Consider the following 21,104-nt stretch of genomic DNA (forward strand, 5'->3'; position numbering starts at 1 on the left):
GAATCTGTTTGTATCTGGCGTTATAACAGAATTATTTACATCACCACCACCTTTGTAGCAAAACAGGACATTATCACACGCCATAGCATTTGCCATAACCACAAGCAAAATAACGTGATCACAGGCCGTATCTTCATGGAGAGATGCCCGAATTGTTGTAATCTGATTCATGGCAATTATTGACTGCACTGTTGTAATCTGAGTAACTTCTATCAGAAGACAAGACACACTATGGGCAGGGATCATTATTTTCAATCCAGAATACATTTCCAGATACAAGTAAATACGAAACTATATATAAAGTTACTTGAATACTTCCTGATGGTGACTTTGGCCCACTCTGTACATCAAATCCCCCATGCCAATGGTCTAGCTGCTATCAAACACTACCTCTCCCAATGTCCTCATTAGGCAAAAACCACTACCTCATTCCTCATACATTTAATAAATTAAGTATACATAACTACTACTACCATTAGATGCAGATACACAAACAAATCCTCAGCAAAGCCATGGGAACCTGCATGACACCCTCCTATGCCAATGTGTTTAGGGGCCATCTAGCGGAAAGCTTCCTAGCACCCCAAAACTCCAAACACATTGTTCTATCCAGGTTCATCGATATCTTCAAGAACTGGTCTGAGGGCCAAGAAACCCTATATGAATTCTTTCACAGCCTCAACACCTTCTCTCCCAAATGCTTCATCTAGCCTCCTTCTTGGTCATTTACCTCCACCTATCTGATAGCTCAATTTACACTTTTGTCCATATCAAGAACACAAACTATCAACAGCACCTGTATTTTGACAGTGGTCATTTCTTCCACAGTCTGGCCAACTGTGGACAACAGTGACGAGTAATCCCTTGCCCATTATACTGAAGGACTCACTAAGGCCTTCACAGACAGGCACTAGCCCCCAAACCTAATCCACAGAGATACTTCTGGCACAATATCCTCACATGCCTCTGATCTTTCCATCACACCCAAGAACCAGCTGAAAAGGAGCATTCCCATTACCACTCAATATCATTCCGAAATGGAACAACTGAACCATATGCTTCGCCAGGGCTCCAACTGCTTCCATCATTCATCACCCACAATTTTATCCACACTGCCTGAAGTAGTATTTAGCTGCCCATCAAATTTATGCAATATCCTCTTCCACCCCTTTGCCACACTCGCTTCCCTCTGAACTCTTTACCATATGGGTTATACTCCTGTGGGAGACCCAGGTGTAAAAGTTGTCCGACAGACCCAGCCAGCACATGCTAATCCAGTCCCATCATGTTTTTATCTTATCCCAGCAGAGACTGGGCTGCCTGTGAATGTGATCATGCCACATACTAGCTCTGCTGCAATTTCTGAACAACATTTTATGTTGGCATGAACACCAACCAAAGGAAAAAAAGTGGGCCAGAAAACAGCTTATTGCCCCTTGACAGCACATACTACTGAGCACAGCCAAATCAATTTCAATAACTGCTTCACAACTTATGCCATCTGGACCTCTACCTCCCCACTCCCCTTTCTCAATCTCCAATTTGTCTGAACTTCATCGATGGCAGTCATCCTTGCAACACATCCTTTACTTCTGTAATATTCCTGGTCCCAATCTCCGATATCTGTCTACCCCACACCCACCTCCATGCCCCAGGACCCCGCTCCACCCATCCGGCAACCACTCCCTCTTATCAGCAGTTTCCCCCTCCTGTGTTATGTTACCCCCATCCTAACCAACTTCACCACTCCCTCTTATCAGCAGTCTCCCCCTCCTGTGTTCTGTCACCCCCATCCTAACCCACTTCACCACATCATCGCAAGTGCCAGTGCCAAGCTGCATTCCTATCCCGTGCACCCGCTGGCTTTCTCCACTACATTCCTATCCCATGCCCCTGCTGGCTTTCTCCACTACATTCCTATCCCAGGCACCTGCTGGCCACATTTCCATCCTGCGCACCTGCTGGTTTCCTTGTCGCATTTCCATGTCCCATGCATCAGCTGCATCCCTCCCAATTGCCACAGCCATCAGCTACCCTTTCCCACCTCTCCCTCTCACTATTCACCTCCTTTTCCACCCAACACAATTTCTCACCCCCGTCAAGCTGCAGAACTGCAGTCCAGACATAGTGACAAAGTTTTCAATCTCGTTTATGAGCCTGGCAGCAATTTAGCACCTCTGTTATCCAGTGAGTAGTTGCCTTTACTACAAAATTTAAATTCTACCACAATTTTCCACTGCCATATTTAATTAATTGAGGTTCGCCGATGACATTGTAATTCTCTCAGAGACAGCAAAGGACTTGGAAGAGCAGTTGAACGGAATGGACAGTGTCTTGAAAGGAGGATATAAGATGAACATCAACAAAAGCAAAATGAGGATAATGGAATGTAGTCGAATTAAGTCGGGTGACGCTGAGGGAATTAGATTAGGAAATGAGACACTTAAAGTAGTAAAGGAGTTTTGCTATTTGGAAAGCAAAATAACTGATGATGGTCGAAGTAGAGAGGATATAAAATGTAGACTGGCAATGGCAAGGAAAGTGTTTCTGAAGAAGAGAAATTTGTTAACATTGAGTATAGATTTAAGTGTCAGGAAGTCGTTTCTGAAAGTATTTGTATGGAGTGTAGCCATGTATGGAAGTGAAACATGGACGATAAATAGTTTGGACAAGAAGAGAATAGAAGCTTTCGAAATGTGGTGCTACAGAAGAATGCTGAAGATTAGATGGGTAGATCACATAACTAATGAGGAGGTATTGAATAGAATTGGGGAGAAGAGGAGTTTGTGGCACAACTTCACTAGAAGAAGGGATCAGTTGGTAGGACATGTTCTGAGGCATCAAGGGATCACCAATTTAGTACTGGAGGGCAGCGTGGAGGGTGAAAATTGTAGAGGGAGGCCAAGAGATGAATACACTAAGCAGATTCAGAAGGATGTAGGCTGCAGTAGGTACTGGGAGATGAAGAAGCTTGCACAGGGTAGAGTAGCATGGAGAGCTGCATCAAACCAGTCTCAGGACTGAAGACCGCAACAACAACAATATTTAAATTCCTTGTGAACATTCATTTAATGTTTATTCTGCCCTTTGGTCATTAAAAAACACCTCACCTGCACCTGTGTCTGTTCAACATTTTGACTACATTCTCATGAGACAAACCAATTGAAACTTCAATCCCTTCAGCAAGTTCTCTGACAGTCATATGAATCAGAGCTTTGACTGTTATTAGCTGAAGTTGAAGGTTTCTCTGAGCCAGGGTTGTCTTAAACTTACTGATGACCAGTTCTGATTTGTGATAAACATTCACATTACTGATTTTGACTTAATGCATACACTCTGTATGGTGGCACCACTAATTAAAATACCTCCATAAACCTTTCCCCAGATTCATGGTTTGTTGCTCCTGTAAATCAAACACAGCCAAAAATGCCACAAATATGGTGTCACTTTTCATCAAATTAACAAATCTAGAAACTAAATGAAATAACAATAATGTGAAACAATGAGGTTACATCACAGACTGTGACAGACACACTGGTGCCAACAGCATGTCGCCACATTAAAAAATGTTAATTTTTTTGAACAGATCTCGCAAATTATATACAGTGTGCCCACCCTGCACTGTACTGTACTTTTTTTTAATGGGGAAAATACACTTTACAATCCTAAGATTATGAACTTAGAACTCTCAAAGTCTCAAACAGGGCCTTATTTGTTGTCCATGATTTCGGTCATCATTTAAAGGTGCATCAAATGTTTCTCTAATCTACTTTATTTATTACTTTAAGAGACAACTGATTTCACAAAATACGAAATATAAGATATTTAAATACCTCACAGTATTTTATTGTTAGTATCAGTACATAGACCAAGAGAAAACAGAAAAGTTTCAGTTTATTCTGTGGCTTGATATTTATTTTATTTTTTCGACAGGAAAGAAAGAAATCTACAGTTTCTAACACGATGAGAAATGGAATTTTGGTTACTTCTTCAGCTCTTGAGATGCTCGACTGTCATAGTCACTACTGTCATCATAAAAGAGCAGTTCACACAAAGGTGATAAAAATCATTTGGTTTTGAGCTGTGAACTTCATATAGTTCTTTTTGAGATGCCTGAATACAATTTACAATGAGCCATGAATGACAATTAAAACTGCTGAAAAATATATTGAACAATAACCAGCAGGAGTTCGAGAATGCAGGTAACACTTATGTTGTGTCTGTGATGCAAAGCCACTGTCATGTTTTGACCAGTAATTATTGGAAAGTCACTAAAATGTTCATGACTATCAGTATCTCATCTATAACTTACATGTTGGTTATCAGATCAAGCAGTGATAATCGACCTTAACCCCTGCTGTGGTACTTCATTAATAGCTCAATCAACTGTTGCAATGTCGATTTCACAAATTATTTCATTTGTCATAAGCATTTTGTGATCCACCTGCTGTTGCATATTACTGAAAATGGCATGTGTACTCGACAAAACAGAATGAAAATTACACTTTTTCCAGGGGGTGATCGACTTCACGCCTACTGTGCAAAGATCAACAGCTGCAGCTGATTTGGAGATGTCACAACCGTTTAGGGTAACGCTTCAAATTTGCCTGATGTGTGGAACCTTGACGATATGAACAGCTGTACCTTTTGCTCCTACTCACACAGAATGCAGTCTGTAGTGCAGCTCTCATTGGTTTCTGATTTTTTCACTAGCTTTGTAGGCAACATTTTTGGAACCTATGAATCTATCGCAGAGCTAGCCAACTGTTCTATATTGACGAGACTGACGTTGACAAACAGATGGTTGTGCTGCTTGAGGCAATTAAAAGCAGCATGCATTATTTGTTGTAAAATTACAAACTTCTGATTGATATTAAACAATAAGAACTCTTCTGTGATCATGACAACACTAGCATGCATAAAGACTGCTCAGCAGCTGATCAAATATTTCCTCCACGATTTGTCAGAAGTGACAGATGACCCCTTTTTTCTTTGTTCAAATTACTTCATGGTACTTCTGGATAATGACAAATACATCAAATAATGCAAGAAGACTTAATCTGCAAATGACAAGTCAGTGAAGACAGATGACATTTCTTCCAACTCCATTTGGTTGCTCTTTGCTTGAGAAGGAATGCAATGATCACTCAATGACTGATGGCATCTTACACATAATTTCCCGTCAGTATTGGCAACTACACTGTTATCTGCCAGCAGCTTACAAATCAAATTGTTATCTGCATGCTGTATCAAAAGCTGTGGAAACATATGGCAATCGCAAACATAGCAAGACTGGGCCAGGAGAATGTCAGTTTCTGCCAGTATTATGAAAAAGATAGATTTGTATTCACCATATAGTGGAAATGTTGGGTCGCAGACGAGCACAACAAAATGACTGCTAAACGAGTAAGCTTTCGACCACAGGGCTTCCTCCTGAATTAAACACACACACACAGCTGGAGTCTGGTCAGCAGCTTGCATGTGTGTGTGTGTGTGTGTGTGTGTGTGGGGGGGGGGGGGGGGGGGGCACGCGCGTTTTGTCTAATTCAGAAGAAGGCCTTGTGGTTGAAAGCTTACTTGTTTAGCAGTCTTTTTGTTGTGCCTGACTGCAACTCAACATGTCCACTCTATGATGAGTATCAATACATCCTTGTCATAAAAATGTCATCATACTGTCCTGGCTTTTTCATTGTTTGTCGTGAATGTCTACCAAGAATTTTCTCACTATGCTTTCAGGTATTTCTGTGTTACTGGATGATCTTTTCTGTTATCGGTCCTTCTTGCATGCTTCTCTGCCCTCAACATCGTTGGAAGACCTTCATGTTCACTGAGCACCTTTTGTTGTTGGCGACACCTGCGGTCCTCTGGTGATGCTTACAACATTCTATAGTCAACTTGACATAAGAAGATTCCTTACAACTAGCAGTGGTGTTACCAGCTTTGAACTATGAAGCACTAATATCTGCAAAAGAAACTATAGTCACCTACAGAGCTGCAACATCACTGACATGTTAGGTTTTCTTAGTGTCTTCTGTTATCAAAATGTTCTGAATTCAGAACTTGGTTTAGAGGAAGCCATATTCATATTAATGTAACTTTTTATTTGCAAAATGACTAGGCACAGATGCAGACAGCAACAGCTATGCGTGAAATATTTCAATTTTCCTAAAATTACTAACAAACATTATTTTATGGGTTGCACCTTGAGCATACACAATTTTACTTCTTTTTACCCAGACATATTTTGTTGGAGTTATAATATGTGTTTTTCTATTATTTTATTTTCATTCTCTAAAACAACAAAATTGCTCTTTAGTATTTCTACATACAGAAAAATCAGTTTCTAAGAAACATATTCACAAACTTGGTAGAAGAATATACCTTGTTACCACATGCTGTGGTCTTTCCAGTTTTCTATATTTCCTGTTATGGCAGATTTCTTTCACAGTGTCAACTGCAACTATAGATAACTTAATGTAGAAAGTTTCTGCCATCAAAAATGTATAACTGGGAATATTGTGGTTAGATGTACCTGACACTGGGTTCACTGTTGTTGCAATTCATGTTGAGAATACTTCAATCTAATAGCATTATAACACAGATATTTTACACAACAACATTATTTAGGCTCTTAATTCGTTGGGGTGTTTCTAACACCCCATGCAAGTACTAACATTATAATATGTTGCACTGGTCTACAATGGTTAAAAATACCTTTTTACACAACTATACCTCACACTGGTCTATCTGATACCCCAATTGACCCTTTCCCACTCTGTTTGGCTATGGAAATCTGGACAATGTATTTCCCTCAAATCAGTAAGCAAATTTTTCTTAATTACCCCAAATACTTTCAAGCAAATTAAATATTTTTTTGCAAAACTAGGCATCATGCTGATCAATTTGGTACCCCATTTGTCCATTTCCTATAGTTCAATTAAATGAGGTGATGCTGAGGGAACAACATTAGGAAATAAGACCAGCAGAAGAACCGATAATGGCTAAAGCATTGAGCATATAATATGCAGACTGGCAATAGTAGAAAAGTTCTTCTAAGAAAGAAAAAACTTTTTTTTTGGGGGGGGGGGGGGGGGGGGGGATGTAGAGTTGTATGAATATGAAATGTGGATGATATGTGTTGCTACAGAAGAAAGCAGAAAGCTGAAGATTAGATGGCTATATCTAATAAGTAATGATGAGGTACTGAGTTGAATTGGGAAGAAAAGCAATTTATGGTTGAACTTTGACTAAAAGAAGGAGGAGGAGGAGGAGGAGGAGATTAGTGTTTAACGTCCCGTCAACAATGAGGTCATTAGAGACGGAGCGCAAGCTCGGGTTAGGGAAGGAAATCGGCCGTGCCATTTCAAAGGAACCACCCCGGCATTTGCCTGAAGCGATTTAAGGAAATCACGGAAAACCTAAATCAGGATGGCCGGAGACGGGATTGAACCGTCATCCTCCCGAATGCGAGTCCAGTGTGCTAACCACTGCGCCACCTCGCTCGGTACGACTAAAAGAAGGGATTGATTGATAGGACACATCATGATGCATCAAGGAATCATAAACATACAATATTATATCATCTGACAGACATATGTGGTGACATTGCGTGTTAATCTTGTCTATATTGCTGTGTGGATCAACTTATGCTGACAAAATGCAACTATGCAACATATTTTGTGAGTAATGTTGCTTGATAATGGCCAAGGAGGCAAAATTCATGATTTGCCTATATAATAAAGTGCTTGTTTCAATTAAAAAACAGCCTGATTGAGTAAAATCATTTCTTTCCAGATATATTTGTTTGTGTGTGTGTGTGTGTGTGTGTGTGTGTGTGTGTGTGTGTCTCCACAAGCAATAAAAGTCGAATTTTAATACCTCCCTGGTGGTAAGGACATGGATGACAGAAGGAAATGCCTGTGACTTCTTTGAAGAAACTGCTCTGACATTCACCTCTAAGGAAGCTGTGGAAAACCTGAATCAGAATTATCGGACATGGACTCCACAGGATTTAATTCCAGATCCTACTGACTAAAACTTTAATAGTGTAACACCATGTCACGTCGGTTCACACCTCTGTGAAGCCAGCATCATCCACAAAACTTACATCTAACACAAAGTGATTTTAACATTATAATTAAAATATTTTCTTACTTTATATTTCATGGATTCATCAAAGGCATACTGAATGCTAGTGTCATACAGCATCATTTTGCTGTTTGCCAGGGCCAAAATACAATTTCGCAGCCTCGCTATCACTTCTCGATCAGCACGGTCTACTTTCTGCAACAAAGTTCCATTAAATGTAACACACTTTTCCGAACAGCTTACTTTCACATGTCAATGACAACAAAATTGTCTTCCTTAATGGCACACCACATTACACAAAATAAAATCCACTAATCTCCCTAAGAGAGTTTTTCATACAGCTGTTTAACCAGCATGCAATTATGATTTTTTGCATACAGATTCAGTCAAAATTAAAACTGCAGATCATACAAATCTCAAAAACACAACACAATATAATAATGGCTAGTACAATAGTTACATGTTATATCCAGAACACTTACTGAGAAAAAAAAATTGCTGAACATGCATTTTACTAAAAAATTAGAAGCAACAAGTGTATTCTGGACTAGTCTTTCTTAACAACAACAAAGCTGAAAACCAAATTACTAATATCAAAATAATATCACAACAAATGAATGGTTTTAAAAAAAATTCCCTGGAATTCTGAGACTGCACCCATACACAGTGATGGAGTATTCTGGGATATCAGAGTCTTCTTTAGTGATAAATCTGTATCCACTAATTGAAGATAAATCTATTTTTCTGTCTTTGTTAACCATAAAAAATCAATGAAATAATTTCTCCCAATGACGTAACTGAAAACTCTGTTGCAGATTAGTGATATTCAGTCTTTCCAGCCCAACTAATGCACAAAATCTAATCTGTTGTTGGTCATCATCAGTTGAGAATCACAGTTTCACAGTGTTGTTTAAATGACAGCATATCAACAGTATGCATAAGCGTTGGTTTTTGCTTGTGCAAACTATTGTAGATTTCTTTTTATGGAAATATGTATTTATTAATGAAAAGGATGGAGTGCTACCCACTTTATAGCATAGATGTTGAGTTGAGATGGGAAACAAAAAGAATGTCTAACAAGTAAGCTTTCAGCCAAAAAGGGCTTTATCAGAATTAGACAACACACATGTGTGCAAACACAACTCACACGCACCTGACACAGTCTCCTCTATCTATCTCCTCTATAATGTTGATCAAACTGTGGGTAAACGATTCTTATCTTGAGGCAATGAAATCTTTATGCAATCCTTCATATTGTACTTATTTAGAATATGGCTGATGTTATAAGCCTAATTCACCAATTTTAATTATTTTTAATAACCTTTTAAATACAGCTACCCAAGCAGCTTGAAATTTTTCCTAGATGCTCATCTTTGAGTTTTAGTTTGAGGATGTCCTAGTATGTTGTGGTTTACTTCAGTTAACAAAAGGAAAGATAGGGGAAATAATTTGTATAGTTGCAAATTTTTGTACAGTGGTAAGGAGTGCCAGGAACATATAAAAAATCTGGAAACCTAACCACCCCCCCCCCCCCTCCTCCAACCTCCTCTCTTGGTAAATGCAAGTTATTTGAGAGACGATCAGAAACCTGAAAGTTTCATGAACAAGAAACACAGTTTTGGAGGTAAGCACAACCAGTATCGCAGAATTTTAGCTGCAGTGTCAGCTGCAATCCACACAAAGTAATAGATAAAAACTCTTGGAAGGCAAGAAAACTTAACTAAAATGCAAAAAGATTTGGGTGAAGATACTCACAAAATCAAATACTGTTTGGACTAAAAAAAGAGAATGAGGTGACACAGCATTCATAGTCCGTTTTTTCGCTAAGTAGTGGACGTCAAATACAAAATAGCATAAAATAACACAGAACACTCTCATGATATCTAGAAAGGATGAAAGTTAAAAATAAGAAATTCCTAATAAAAAACTATCAGGTAGGTGAAAAATTATTAAAATCCATTCACCATGAATAATAGTATCTGGTAAGCTAACAGGTCACCACATACTGCAATGGGGGGAGAAAAATCAAAAACTGACTGTGTGGTGTAGAGAGAGCAGTGGCTCAGCTGCTTGCTCTTCAGTTTGATTATGCTCAGAATGATGGAAATGCATTACCACATTTCAGCAACTTGTCTTTCCTCATGTTACTACCCTTCAACCTTCTCCCCTCCGCATCCTCAGAACAGCAATTACCCATTAATATACTTTTCCTACTTCATTTAATAATAAACATAATTTTACGCCATTAAAATAATATTTTTATTAATAATAATTGGGGGACAGAGCAATGCTGTCGGGTGAAGATTGCAGGGACTTGAATACCATCAGGCGCAGCATCAGGTGGTGGTGGGGCAAGGAGGTGGGGGAAGAAGGAGCGAAAAGGTCAAAAAAGGGTAAAGACGGGTGGGTGCATTCGCCGAGGGCAGCAAACAAAGAGGCTGGGAGACAAGAATGGGGAGGAGATGATGGGACAGATGGGGTGGAAACTGCTGGGTGGAGGATGTGAGGACAGTATATTACCGGAGGTTGAGTCCAGGGTAATTACGGGAATGGAGAATGCGCTGTAAGGATCTGCACAGTTCAGGAAAGCTGGTAGTGGAGGGGAGGATCCAGATCGCTCAGGTAGTGAAGCAACCATTGAAATCAAGCGTGTTATGCTCAGCTGGATGCTGTGCCACAGGGTCATCTACTTTGCTCTTGGCCACAGTTTGGTGATGGTCGTTCATGCTGATGGACAGCTGGGTGGTAATCATACCAATATAAAAAACTGTGCAATGGTTACAGCAGATCTGGTAAATGATATGACTGCATTCACTGGTGGCCCAGCCCCTGACAGGTTAGGATAAATCTGTAACAGGACTGGAATTATCTATCATCATGCCTTGAAATGATGGATGTCCTACTCAAAATCCTCCCCACACCTTCTAAAGTGGTGTTCCATTGCTCACCCAAACCCCACAAAGTCCTAGTCCATCCCCCTATCTCACTCCCAGTCCCACCATCTTGCCACAAGGATCATATCCAAGACCCAGGTGCAGTACCTACCCAATGCACCCACACAGCACTTCCTATTCCAGTCCTGTCATAGGTTTATCCTACACCTTTGGGGGCTGGACCACCTGTGAAAGCAGCCATGTCACTTAAAAGCTCCGCTGCAACCATTGCACAGCTTTTTACATTGGCATAACTATAACCAGCTGTCCACCAAGATGAACGGCCACCGCTGAACTGTGGCCAAGATCAAAGTGGACTACCCTGTGGCACAACACGCTGCTGAGCAGAAACGGTGGATTTCAATGGATGCTTCACAGCCCGAGCCACCTGGATCCTCCCCTCCATCTCTAACTTTTCTGAGCTACGCAGATCGGAGTTATCCTTACAACACATTCTCTGCTACTGTAATTATCCCGGCCTCAACTTATGGTAACATATTGTCCCCACAACCTCTACCCAACAGTTTCCACCCCTTCTGTCCTATCATCTCCTCCCCATTCTCGTCTCCCAGCCCTCTGCCAATGCATCCCCACATCTTTTCCCACTCCTCTCTTTTCGCTCCATTTTCCCCATGTCCCTGCCCCACAACCTCCTGACACTGTGCGTGTTGGCATTCTAGTCCCCACACACTCTGCCAGACAGTGTTGCTCTGTCCCCTTTCCCTTCCTTGCCCCCTCAAGACTGCTGCTGGCCTAAGTTGCCAGAGTTGGCAGTCATGCATGTGAGGTGTGCTTGCTTCTGTGAATGTATGGTGAATGTTTCTCCGTTTTCCTTTGCTGATGAAGGCTGTGGCTGAAAGTCTTGTGTAAGTGTCTCTTAATTGCGCCTTCCTGCAACTTAACGTATCTTCTTTATGGTGAGTAGCAATCCATATTTTCCTGAGTTAATGATAAACTTTAAATTATGATTTTTTTGTGTTCCTATTTTGACTAAATGAAGCCTACATGTTGCTCCAAGCTATACTCAATTATATGAGAAAACCCCGTGAAAATTGGTCTTTTTTTTATTATTATTATTATTAACATGCTGAGACAGAAACAACAGTTTTAGTTAAAACTTTAAATCATGATATCTTTTTCCCCCTGCAATCTGATGAAATAAATCCTAAACATGGCTCAAGCTACACTACAGTTAACTGTGAAAATCCTATGATAATTTGTCGGGTGGGTTTGGAGATTAGTGTGTCCAAACAGACAGACACAATGGTTTTATTGTTTTATTATTAGTATAGATTATATCCTACAATAACTTTTCAATAAAGCATTGGCTTATATGAATAAGTTTAATAAAGATGCTTTGACAAATGTGTGAACATATAATGATCCAGTGACCATTCTGTTAAAAGTTGCAAGTATAATGAAAAATATTATATCTCTTTCTCTGTTTTGGGCAATAGTTTTTAATTTGTTGTGCATTTACTATATCACTATGTTTATTATCTAGTTATTACAGTAATACAGTGTGCATCATTCCTACAATTCATCCTTTTAGTCCGAAAAGCCACAGATTACGAAATCACCATGCACTAAGTCCATCTTAAATGGATTTACGTTGAGAAGAATAGTTGAATTTTCTTGATTAGCAGTAATATGTTATTATTTTTTAACCGTTATATGTAGCTGCACATGCAATACATGATATTGCAAGAAAGTAACTAATGTAATTGCCTGTGTACTGCAGTTGGAGGGCTCATGTCACATAATTTATCAGTTTGAAATTGAGAATTGGGGTTTGGGGGGGGGGGGGGGGGGTGAGAGAGCTTTTAATACACTGTGACCTCAACCATTATCAATCAAAACTAGTTATAATCTTACATTTAATTTCTAATAGATGGTACCTCTTCTAAGTTCTGTGTGAAGCCACCGCCCCCTTCTTCATCAGCACTGGCAGTAGGACAAAGCCAGATGAAACCATTGTTTCCAAGTATAATGCTTGCTCCACAGGTCAAATTGTGAAAGTGTGTTTTTCGACGCTTTACGAGTGATGGGAACACTTTCACCAGCACACCTTGTGACAACTACAAATTAACATAACAGTTAAAACACTTAGCAGCACATATTGAGTTTCCTGTGCAATCTATTTTGGAAACAAAAATATTTTATTACTTTTCAAGCTATGCTCTTTGCTGTATCATAATCATTATTGTCAGACAGATGCAGATAGAGCTGAAATTAGTCTGCTTTATATTAAAAAGTTTCTCTCACTCACTCATTGTGTTCCATGGATCCTATTATGGAGATTGGAATGCAGTAAGAAATAATTAACAAAGAAATACAACTGTGATAAATTATTTCTATACATTGTAGTAATAATTACCATCAAATTATGTACACTAGTTGTTGCACAAAATATTCAAGTTAGTACGGAAATGGTTAGTTCCTCAGTTATGAATACAGATGATGTGCTGATTAATGCTTAGCGACAGTAATTGCTTCAAAGGTTCTTGTTGTTGCATCATATAGTAGTGTCTACACTGCACAATATTTATCACAATGGAATTTGAAGCTCTGCCCCCATGCTTGCAGAAAATAGTAATGAATTAAAGAGGGTCCGCCTATTTGCAAGAACATAATTTTTTATTTTCTTTAATCCCCAAACACGTTTCACCATAATTATGGCATCTTCGGAGGTTTTTTTTCTTTTATTGGTTCTAAAATGTATACATACACATTATTGTAGGTAGTTTAGGAACATGCTGACATCAGATTTTGTTGTTAGGGGCTAGCACCGCTGTAGAGCTTTCAAAAAATAATTATTTTACTGGCTGAAAAGATGCTTTGAACCTTCTAAAATATGAGGCAAAAAGCCTAATCACAGAAAAAAATTGTTCTATGAAATTCCTCTAATGCCTTGGATGACCTTAAATGGCCTTCCTACACCAACTTGATACCCCATTGTAGTGTCTGGGTGTAGTTAGAGGCATTTCTAAACAATAATACATTAGCTTGGCACTGAAGCAGTATGTCATCAAAGAATCCAAAGAACAGATATGAGGCTGAGAGCAGTTTGGAAGCAGTCATTGCCTCTGCTAAGAAACTGAAAGACTTAGCAGGATTTTGACGTGAATTGCAGATTATAAATTTTCTTGACATTTTCTCTGTTGTTTGTCAGCACGTGAAATGTAAAACATGCAATGCGGACATTATGTTGTAAGAATGAGGTCCTCCAGGCTTAGGCTTCTTCGTAATTATTGCTTGCCCCAACTGCCTACAAGTTGTTGTACCAAGCAGTAAGTTTACCCAAAACACACATGAAATTAACTGTCAAGTCATTCTAACAATGCATCTTCTTGGAGTAGGGCTAAAGGGAATTGTAAAATTTTGTGCATTTATGGAATTGTCTAGAGCAATATTTCAGTCATTTTAGTGGATATGATTTGATCACAATAGTAACAGTATGACAGGCCAGACTTGGGATAGCAGATTAATGGTAAAGACAGGCATGTTGTGTGAATACTACTGGCCTACGGAATTGAGTAACTGATGAGGGAAAAGCATGTTGATTTCTTACAAGCATAGTGGATTTTGGAGTAAGACTTTTATACTTTGCTGATTACCAAGTGAGGTGGAGCAGTGGTTAGCACACTGGGCTCACATTTAGGAGGACGACTGTTCAAACACACATCCGGCCATCCTGATTTAGGTTTTCCGCAGTTTCCCTAAATCGCTTCAGGTAAATGCCAGGATGGTTCCTTTGGAAGGGCACGATTGACTTCCTTCCCTATCCTTCCCAATTTGATGGGACCGATGACCTTGCTGTTTGGTTCCCTCCTCCTGAATAAACCAACCAACCTTTGCTGATTTAGAACTATTACTTGTGACTGTGACCAAGAAAAATAAATGCTATGAAAAATGCAAGGTATTATTAGAAAATACACTGAATGAATTTTTTAGCATCAACTGTGGATGCTACAACCACCAACTTAATTTGCCCATAGCCTGATCCATTGACACAGGCAGCATGACGTTGGAATATGTTCTGACTTGTCAGTTAGCATCCAGAGATGCTAGAGTGAGGTTGTGTTTATCATGTCTGTCCCACATCATGGATTTCAAACAATGCATGAACATTACCTACTGTTCCAAATTGCAAAAAAGTGCCAAAGAAACTCATGATATGTTGAAATTGGTGTATGGAGATAATGCTGGAACTCTGAAGACTGTTTACAAGTGGTATGAGTGATTTAAAAGTGGAAATAAGGCAGTAGAAGATGAGCAATACTGGGGATGTACATTAATCTCCAAAACCAAAGAAAATGTGCAAGAAGTGGCAAAAATTGTCGTTTAAACAGGCAAATAACTACCTGGAGCTTACCACAGAACTTAGCACCTTTTAAGGGACAATGCAAAGCATTTTAACAGATAGTTTGTAAAAGAGGCGAGTGAGTCCAAAATTTGTACCAGATTTTTTAGTGATGAATGGAAGGAAAATTGAGTGTCAGTTTACATGGAGCAGAAGGATCATCTTCATTCAGATCTGCACTTCAAGTTCAAAACTATAACTGGAGGTGAAACTTGGGTCCTTGGGTACAACCCTGAGACTAAGCTTCACTGTTCTCAATGGAAAACTAGTGAATCTCCTCACCTTAAAACTTATGTAAGTCAGAATCGAATATCAAAGTCATGCTCATTGTTTTCTTTGATACTGAAGGCATAGTGCTAATAGTGCTATCTGAGTGCATTTGAAGGGGAATAACTGTCAATATCAAATCTTACGAGGGCATACTGCAATGTCTGCGAAATGATGTATGAAGAAAGAGACCACAAAAACGGGCCAATCGGTTCCTTTTTATCACAACATGCTGTGCCACACCTTGCTTTTGATTTATGAGTTTTTGCCCAGAAAAAGTGTCCTGCCTGCCCACATTCCCCTTACCAGATTTAGCACCACACAACTCTGACTCTTCCCAAAAATTAAAACCATGCTTACAGAAAAACATTTTAACGCCATTCCTGACATTGAGAGTGCCATGACAGAGCAGCTGAATGTCCTTCCAAAAGAAGTGTTCAATAAATGTTTCCTGTCATGGATTCAATGCTGCAATAAATCAACTGCTAGCCAAGAACAGTACTTTTAAGGAGATTAAACCAACTTCCATGTGAGCTTATTACTTTGTTTCTAATAAAATTATTCTCCATATTTTTTGATCAAACTTCTTATATGGATTTTATTTCTGGCCTACATAATTGCTGACCCTGAAAACAAGAGTGGTTTAAATCACAACAACATTTTAAGTGATTAATTAAACATGAAAAGTGCAAATGGCTTTTCACAAACTATGGTGACCAGATCCAGCACATGCAACAAGAGACTGAAGTTTTAGAACTAAGACAACAGGAGGACAGGCAGGATTAGTTCACAAGCTCCAGCAATTACAGCCATGCCGAAGATTTTTTGCGTGCCGGCTTATCCTCGTCAACCACGCCATGCCTACAATTGTGAGCACCACTGTTTATGCCCACACAGCCATACAAATGCATTGCCACCTTGGCAAACACTTTTGCACAACAAGAAACTGACTAGTGAGCTGCATTGTTTATTCCTTGCAAGCATAGTTGGTTTTGGAGTAAGACTTTTATTCTTTGCTGATGTAGAACTGTTGCTTCCGACTGTGACTGAGAAAAATAAATATTTTGATTGATTGATTGATTAATTGAGAGGGCTTATGGGACCAAACAAAGAGGCCATCATTCCTGAGATTCCAACGTTATCTGGCGGTTTCTGGCGACCATAGGAAGCAATGTGGTGCTGCTGTTCAAGACTCACATGACCCCTTCTTCACTGGACTTACTTGGAGGTGCCTTGCTGATCTTCTTCTCAGGATAGTCGGCTACAACAATCTACCTAACTTCTTCTCCGAAGATATGATGCTGTTTGGAGGAATTTTCTCCACTCTTAAGATGATTGCGTACACTCAAGATACTTTTAAATCAATCCTACTATATTTCACTTCCACAAACAAAATACCATATAACAGTTTTCACATAAATGAATCACATTTCATAAGCCCAATGACTCGCAGACCGTCAGAAACTATTACGTACTATTACAATAAATACAGTTCCAAAAACCTCTCAAGGTTCTCAGAAGTCCACCATCCACAACTCTAGAGAGTAAGTAAGTAAGTAAGTAAGTAAAAAGTGTCTTTTCTTTTCTTTTACGTAATTCAACTGTTCACAATAATGACTGACATAGCACCGTCATTGAGTAAGGCACACTTGCTCCTTGTACTGTGCATGTAACTTCTGTGCTGAGTGCGGCAACCACTTGCCTGCGTTGATTAACTGTCCACCTTGTAGCATTCTCTTGACATACGTCCACCCTGCGCATACAGAAAACCGGCGCGAGGTAGACACTCTCCCGTCTCTCACGCTCATACGTAAAATATTGGGTCTGTGAGATGGTGGAAAGCCAAGGGCCTCTAGAATTTGCGTCGAAATTCTCGAGGCACTACATATCTCTCCCCTTAGCTTGAACACTCGATATTTTATAGATATTTAATATGTTCACTGACATCATACTTAATGACAATCCACCTCTCTAAGATATTCATTCACTCCATAATTGTATATACTTACCAGAATGTATATTTTTCACAAGTTCTTGAACCTCGCAGGGTAAGCTCTCTATATTTGCTTTTCCACTGAGTCTTTACTCCATTTTGACATCTCTGAAGAATATAAACCTTTATTTTCTACTTCTATCTGCATTACTGTTACTTCTGTATTGTGCTCCTTTCAACTCCACTCTTAAATTCCAGGTGTCATGGACCCTTAAATGTTTTAGTCTTTACTTTATGCTAGTCCTTCCTTTGTTCGTACTGATTAGTAATGTCCTATACAGCTTTCCGTAGTCGGGAGGAACTCTAGAGAAAATTTATGAGCCTGTTTTTCCAACATCCATAAACCTTAATAACGCTAGAAGTATTAAGAATTCAAACTTACCAGAATAAATCCTGCCAAATATGTGATTTCTACCACTATACTGCCCTTTTTCCCTTCGGAATACAACTTATCCTTTACCTATGGGTTGATCCTATGGGTAACCTTTCTCCTGTTGTTCTGTTAGGCATGCTCCCTTCTTCTTCCTATATTCTATGGTACAGGTCAATCCCGTTCTTGGTGCCTCTCTGCCCTTTTTTCCATTCACTAAAAGCTGAGTGTGCACCCCCCCCCCCCCCCCCCCCTTATCCTCTGTGAGTAGGCCCCCACAGTTCATCACCCTTGTGCACATCTTCATGTATACTATCACTAAATATTATCCGGTAAAATTAAAAATCTACTTCAATCTCCAACACTGCTCCTTAATAATTCATTTCTTATCCTAGAGTTCTCCTTTTCTTTTCAACCACTCTACCATACCTCTATATACCATTCATTACTTATCATATATACTTAGGTTATCAAAGGGTATATCATCTTTACTTAGGTTATCAGAGTGTCCCACTATTCAACAAGTTGTCAAGTCATTCTTATTTACATACATATATATTTTTAGAATTAGTCAATGTAGAACCATCTCCTATAATACCATGTGCTCATTCTTTACCATGTGCAAGTACTTCCCCCTACAACCCTTGATGGTTCGTACAAGCTCTCAAACTGTACTTTTACTGTTTGTGTCCTTGTGTGTATGTGTATGGGTAGTCGTGTAGCCTGATCCTTTGGCCTACTTCTGTAAAATAAGTTGAAGGTTATAGACAACCACGGAAATTGAGAAGGACTTCAGCAATAGAAATGTATACATATGGACAGAGGAAAAGATAGATAGGTACTCTAATGAGAAGTAAGAAAGGAAAAAGTTGCTAAGATTGAAGAAATGAAAGAAGATCGCCCCAAAGATAGGAAAACCCTTCCCATCCCCCTTCCCCAGGATCCCTACTCCGCTGGTACTTGAGTGAGAAGCTGGAGGAGGTAGGATGTTAAACGTCTCCTGCAGAACGGACATTCTCACCTTCAGAACGGACATTCTCACCTTCATCTTTGAAGCCCCCAAAGAAAATCTTAACAACACCTATGGAACAGCAAATGGTGAAGAATCAGTTACACTTGTCTGCAAGGCTTGTCTGAAAGGTGGGGTGTGTGATTAGTGTTAGCTACGCTTGTACTTACACTACCCACCCCTTCCAAGATCGATACAAACCCTCCCATCTACATCACACCTCATAAAAGATATAAATGTTCTATAAAAACAGAAAATTATACACTATGATATGATAGTTATTTCATTATTCACCTCTTATTATATTATTCTTAAATATAATATTCTATTCTGTTCATTCCGTCTTAAAGTCACTCTGTTTACCTAATACCATCATATTATACCTTCTACCAGAATATTATTCTGTTGATTCCATTTTATGTTTAGAGACAACTGTTTATTCGTGATTCTCTTTAATTAGTCACAATCTTGAAGTCATATTCGGTCACTTAAATACTAACATAATAGGACAGTTTAAGAGGTTATGAACAGATAACAGAAGAGTTGAAGATTTGAAGGGAACTTGGTGTAGGAAAACTAATGTGGAAGTAATACCGAAAACAACTCAGGAACTGACGGTCGTCACTCCGCCCATTAACACAGAACGTTAACATCCCTGGGGTATATACCACTTTATATCCTTAACATTATATTTCCCTTTTTGTTCTCCTGTTGTAGGATCCACTAAAAATAAGGTTTTTGGGTGGATTACTGATTGTACTCGGTAAGGCCAGACATACTTTTGAAAAGATTTGTGTTTCTTTCTTCATGGCAGAGTTCTGAAGATGCTGTTTTACTACAACTAGGTCATCGACCTTATACTGAGGTCCGATAGCCTTCTCATTATGTTTACTTACTCGTTGTTTTGCCCTCTTGACTAAGTTCGAAACAACTATTGTTTGATTCTGTTGGTAATCAGTAGCAGGTTGTTCTGGCCGAGTAAAGCATTTAATAAGAGGTTCACCTACAAAGGGCTTACCTATTACTTCCAAAGGTGTTAGTCCAGTTGATAAATGTGGTAATTCATTTAAAATAAGCTCAAAGTCTCTAATTTTCATTGTCCATGACATACGTTCTTTATGGCAGTATGTGTGGCGTAACTTCCCAATTTCTTTCATAATCCTTTCACATGGGTTAGAAGATGGATTATAGCTGGAGATTAATATTTGACGAATATTTTCCCAAGCTAGAAATTCTTTAAACTCGTTACTAGTGAACTGTGGTCCATTGTCGGAAAGGCACAGCTTCAGTTTTCTTATCTCGAGAAAGTATTGTTGCTGACAGTGTATTACCGTTGGTGTGTTTGCTTTCTTAATAGGGTACAACTTAACAGACTTCGACCAACATTCTATGAGAACAAAAATGCAAGCCACTCCTCCCTTTCCTTTTGGAATTGGTAGAAAGAAATCTGCAGCGGTTAGATCGTGTAACGTTTCAGGAATAATTGTATACATTTTATATTTAACATGAGTGTTATCCTCTTTTACCTTCTGACAAATTTCACAACTTTTAATGACCGATGCTATTTTATGTCCTAGCCTTTTAAAGTAACAGAACTTTTTCGTATGTGCAATACATTTCTTTACACCGAAATATCCATACCCCTTATAAATGTACCACACTAACTCGTCTTCTACTAAATTCGGTGTACATAAATGCCAATGTTTCATTGTCTTACTGTCTCTCCAGAACAACTTACGTCCTATAATCTTCCCCCTTCCATCTTGATTAGACAGTAACGACTTCCTAACACACATAGCAAATATATCTGTAAAATAGGGATCATGTTGGATGATACCTTTTTTTTTTTTTTTTTTTTTTTTTTTTTTTGCACCTTGTTAAGTGGATATTCTAATGTTAAAAAATTAATTGCAAAAATTACGTCATGTCCTTCTGTACGCTTTAGTTCTTTCATGTCGACTGGTAGCTGAGACAAAGCGTCAGGTATAACATTCTCCGAACCTTTTATATACTGGATTTTAATGTCATATTCTAGAAGAAACAACATATACCACATCAATCTACTATGTAGTAATTGACTA

The 21,104-nt window shown here is 39.0% G+C and overlaps 1 protein-coding gene across 1 annotated transcript in view; it reads right to left on the reverse strand.

The window, feature by feature from the left end:
* Nucleotides 1-21,104, reverse strand: part of LOC126469534 (exosome complex component RRP4) — a 116,232-nt gene that overhangs the window by 33,788 nt on the left and 61,340 nt on the right. Inside the window, 2 exon segments of the mRNA XM_050096656.1 lie at nucleotides 8,155-8,283; nucleotides 12,920-13,099. Coding sequence (XP_049952613.1) covers nucleotides 8,155-8,283; nucleotides 12,920-13,099 — 309 coding nt within the window.

This window comes from Schistocerca serialis, chromosome 1 (genome assembly GCF_023864345.2).
Source record: "Schistocerca serialis cubense isolate TAMUIC-IGC-003099 chromosome 1, iqSchSeri2.2, whole genome shotgun sequence".
NCBI classification, from domain to species: Eukaryota; Metazoa; Arthropoda; class Insecta; order Orthoptera; family Acrididae; genus Schistocerca; species Schistocerca serialis.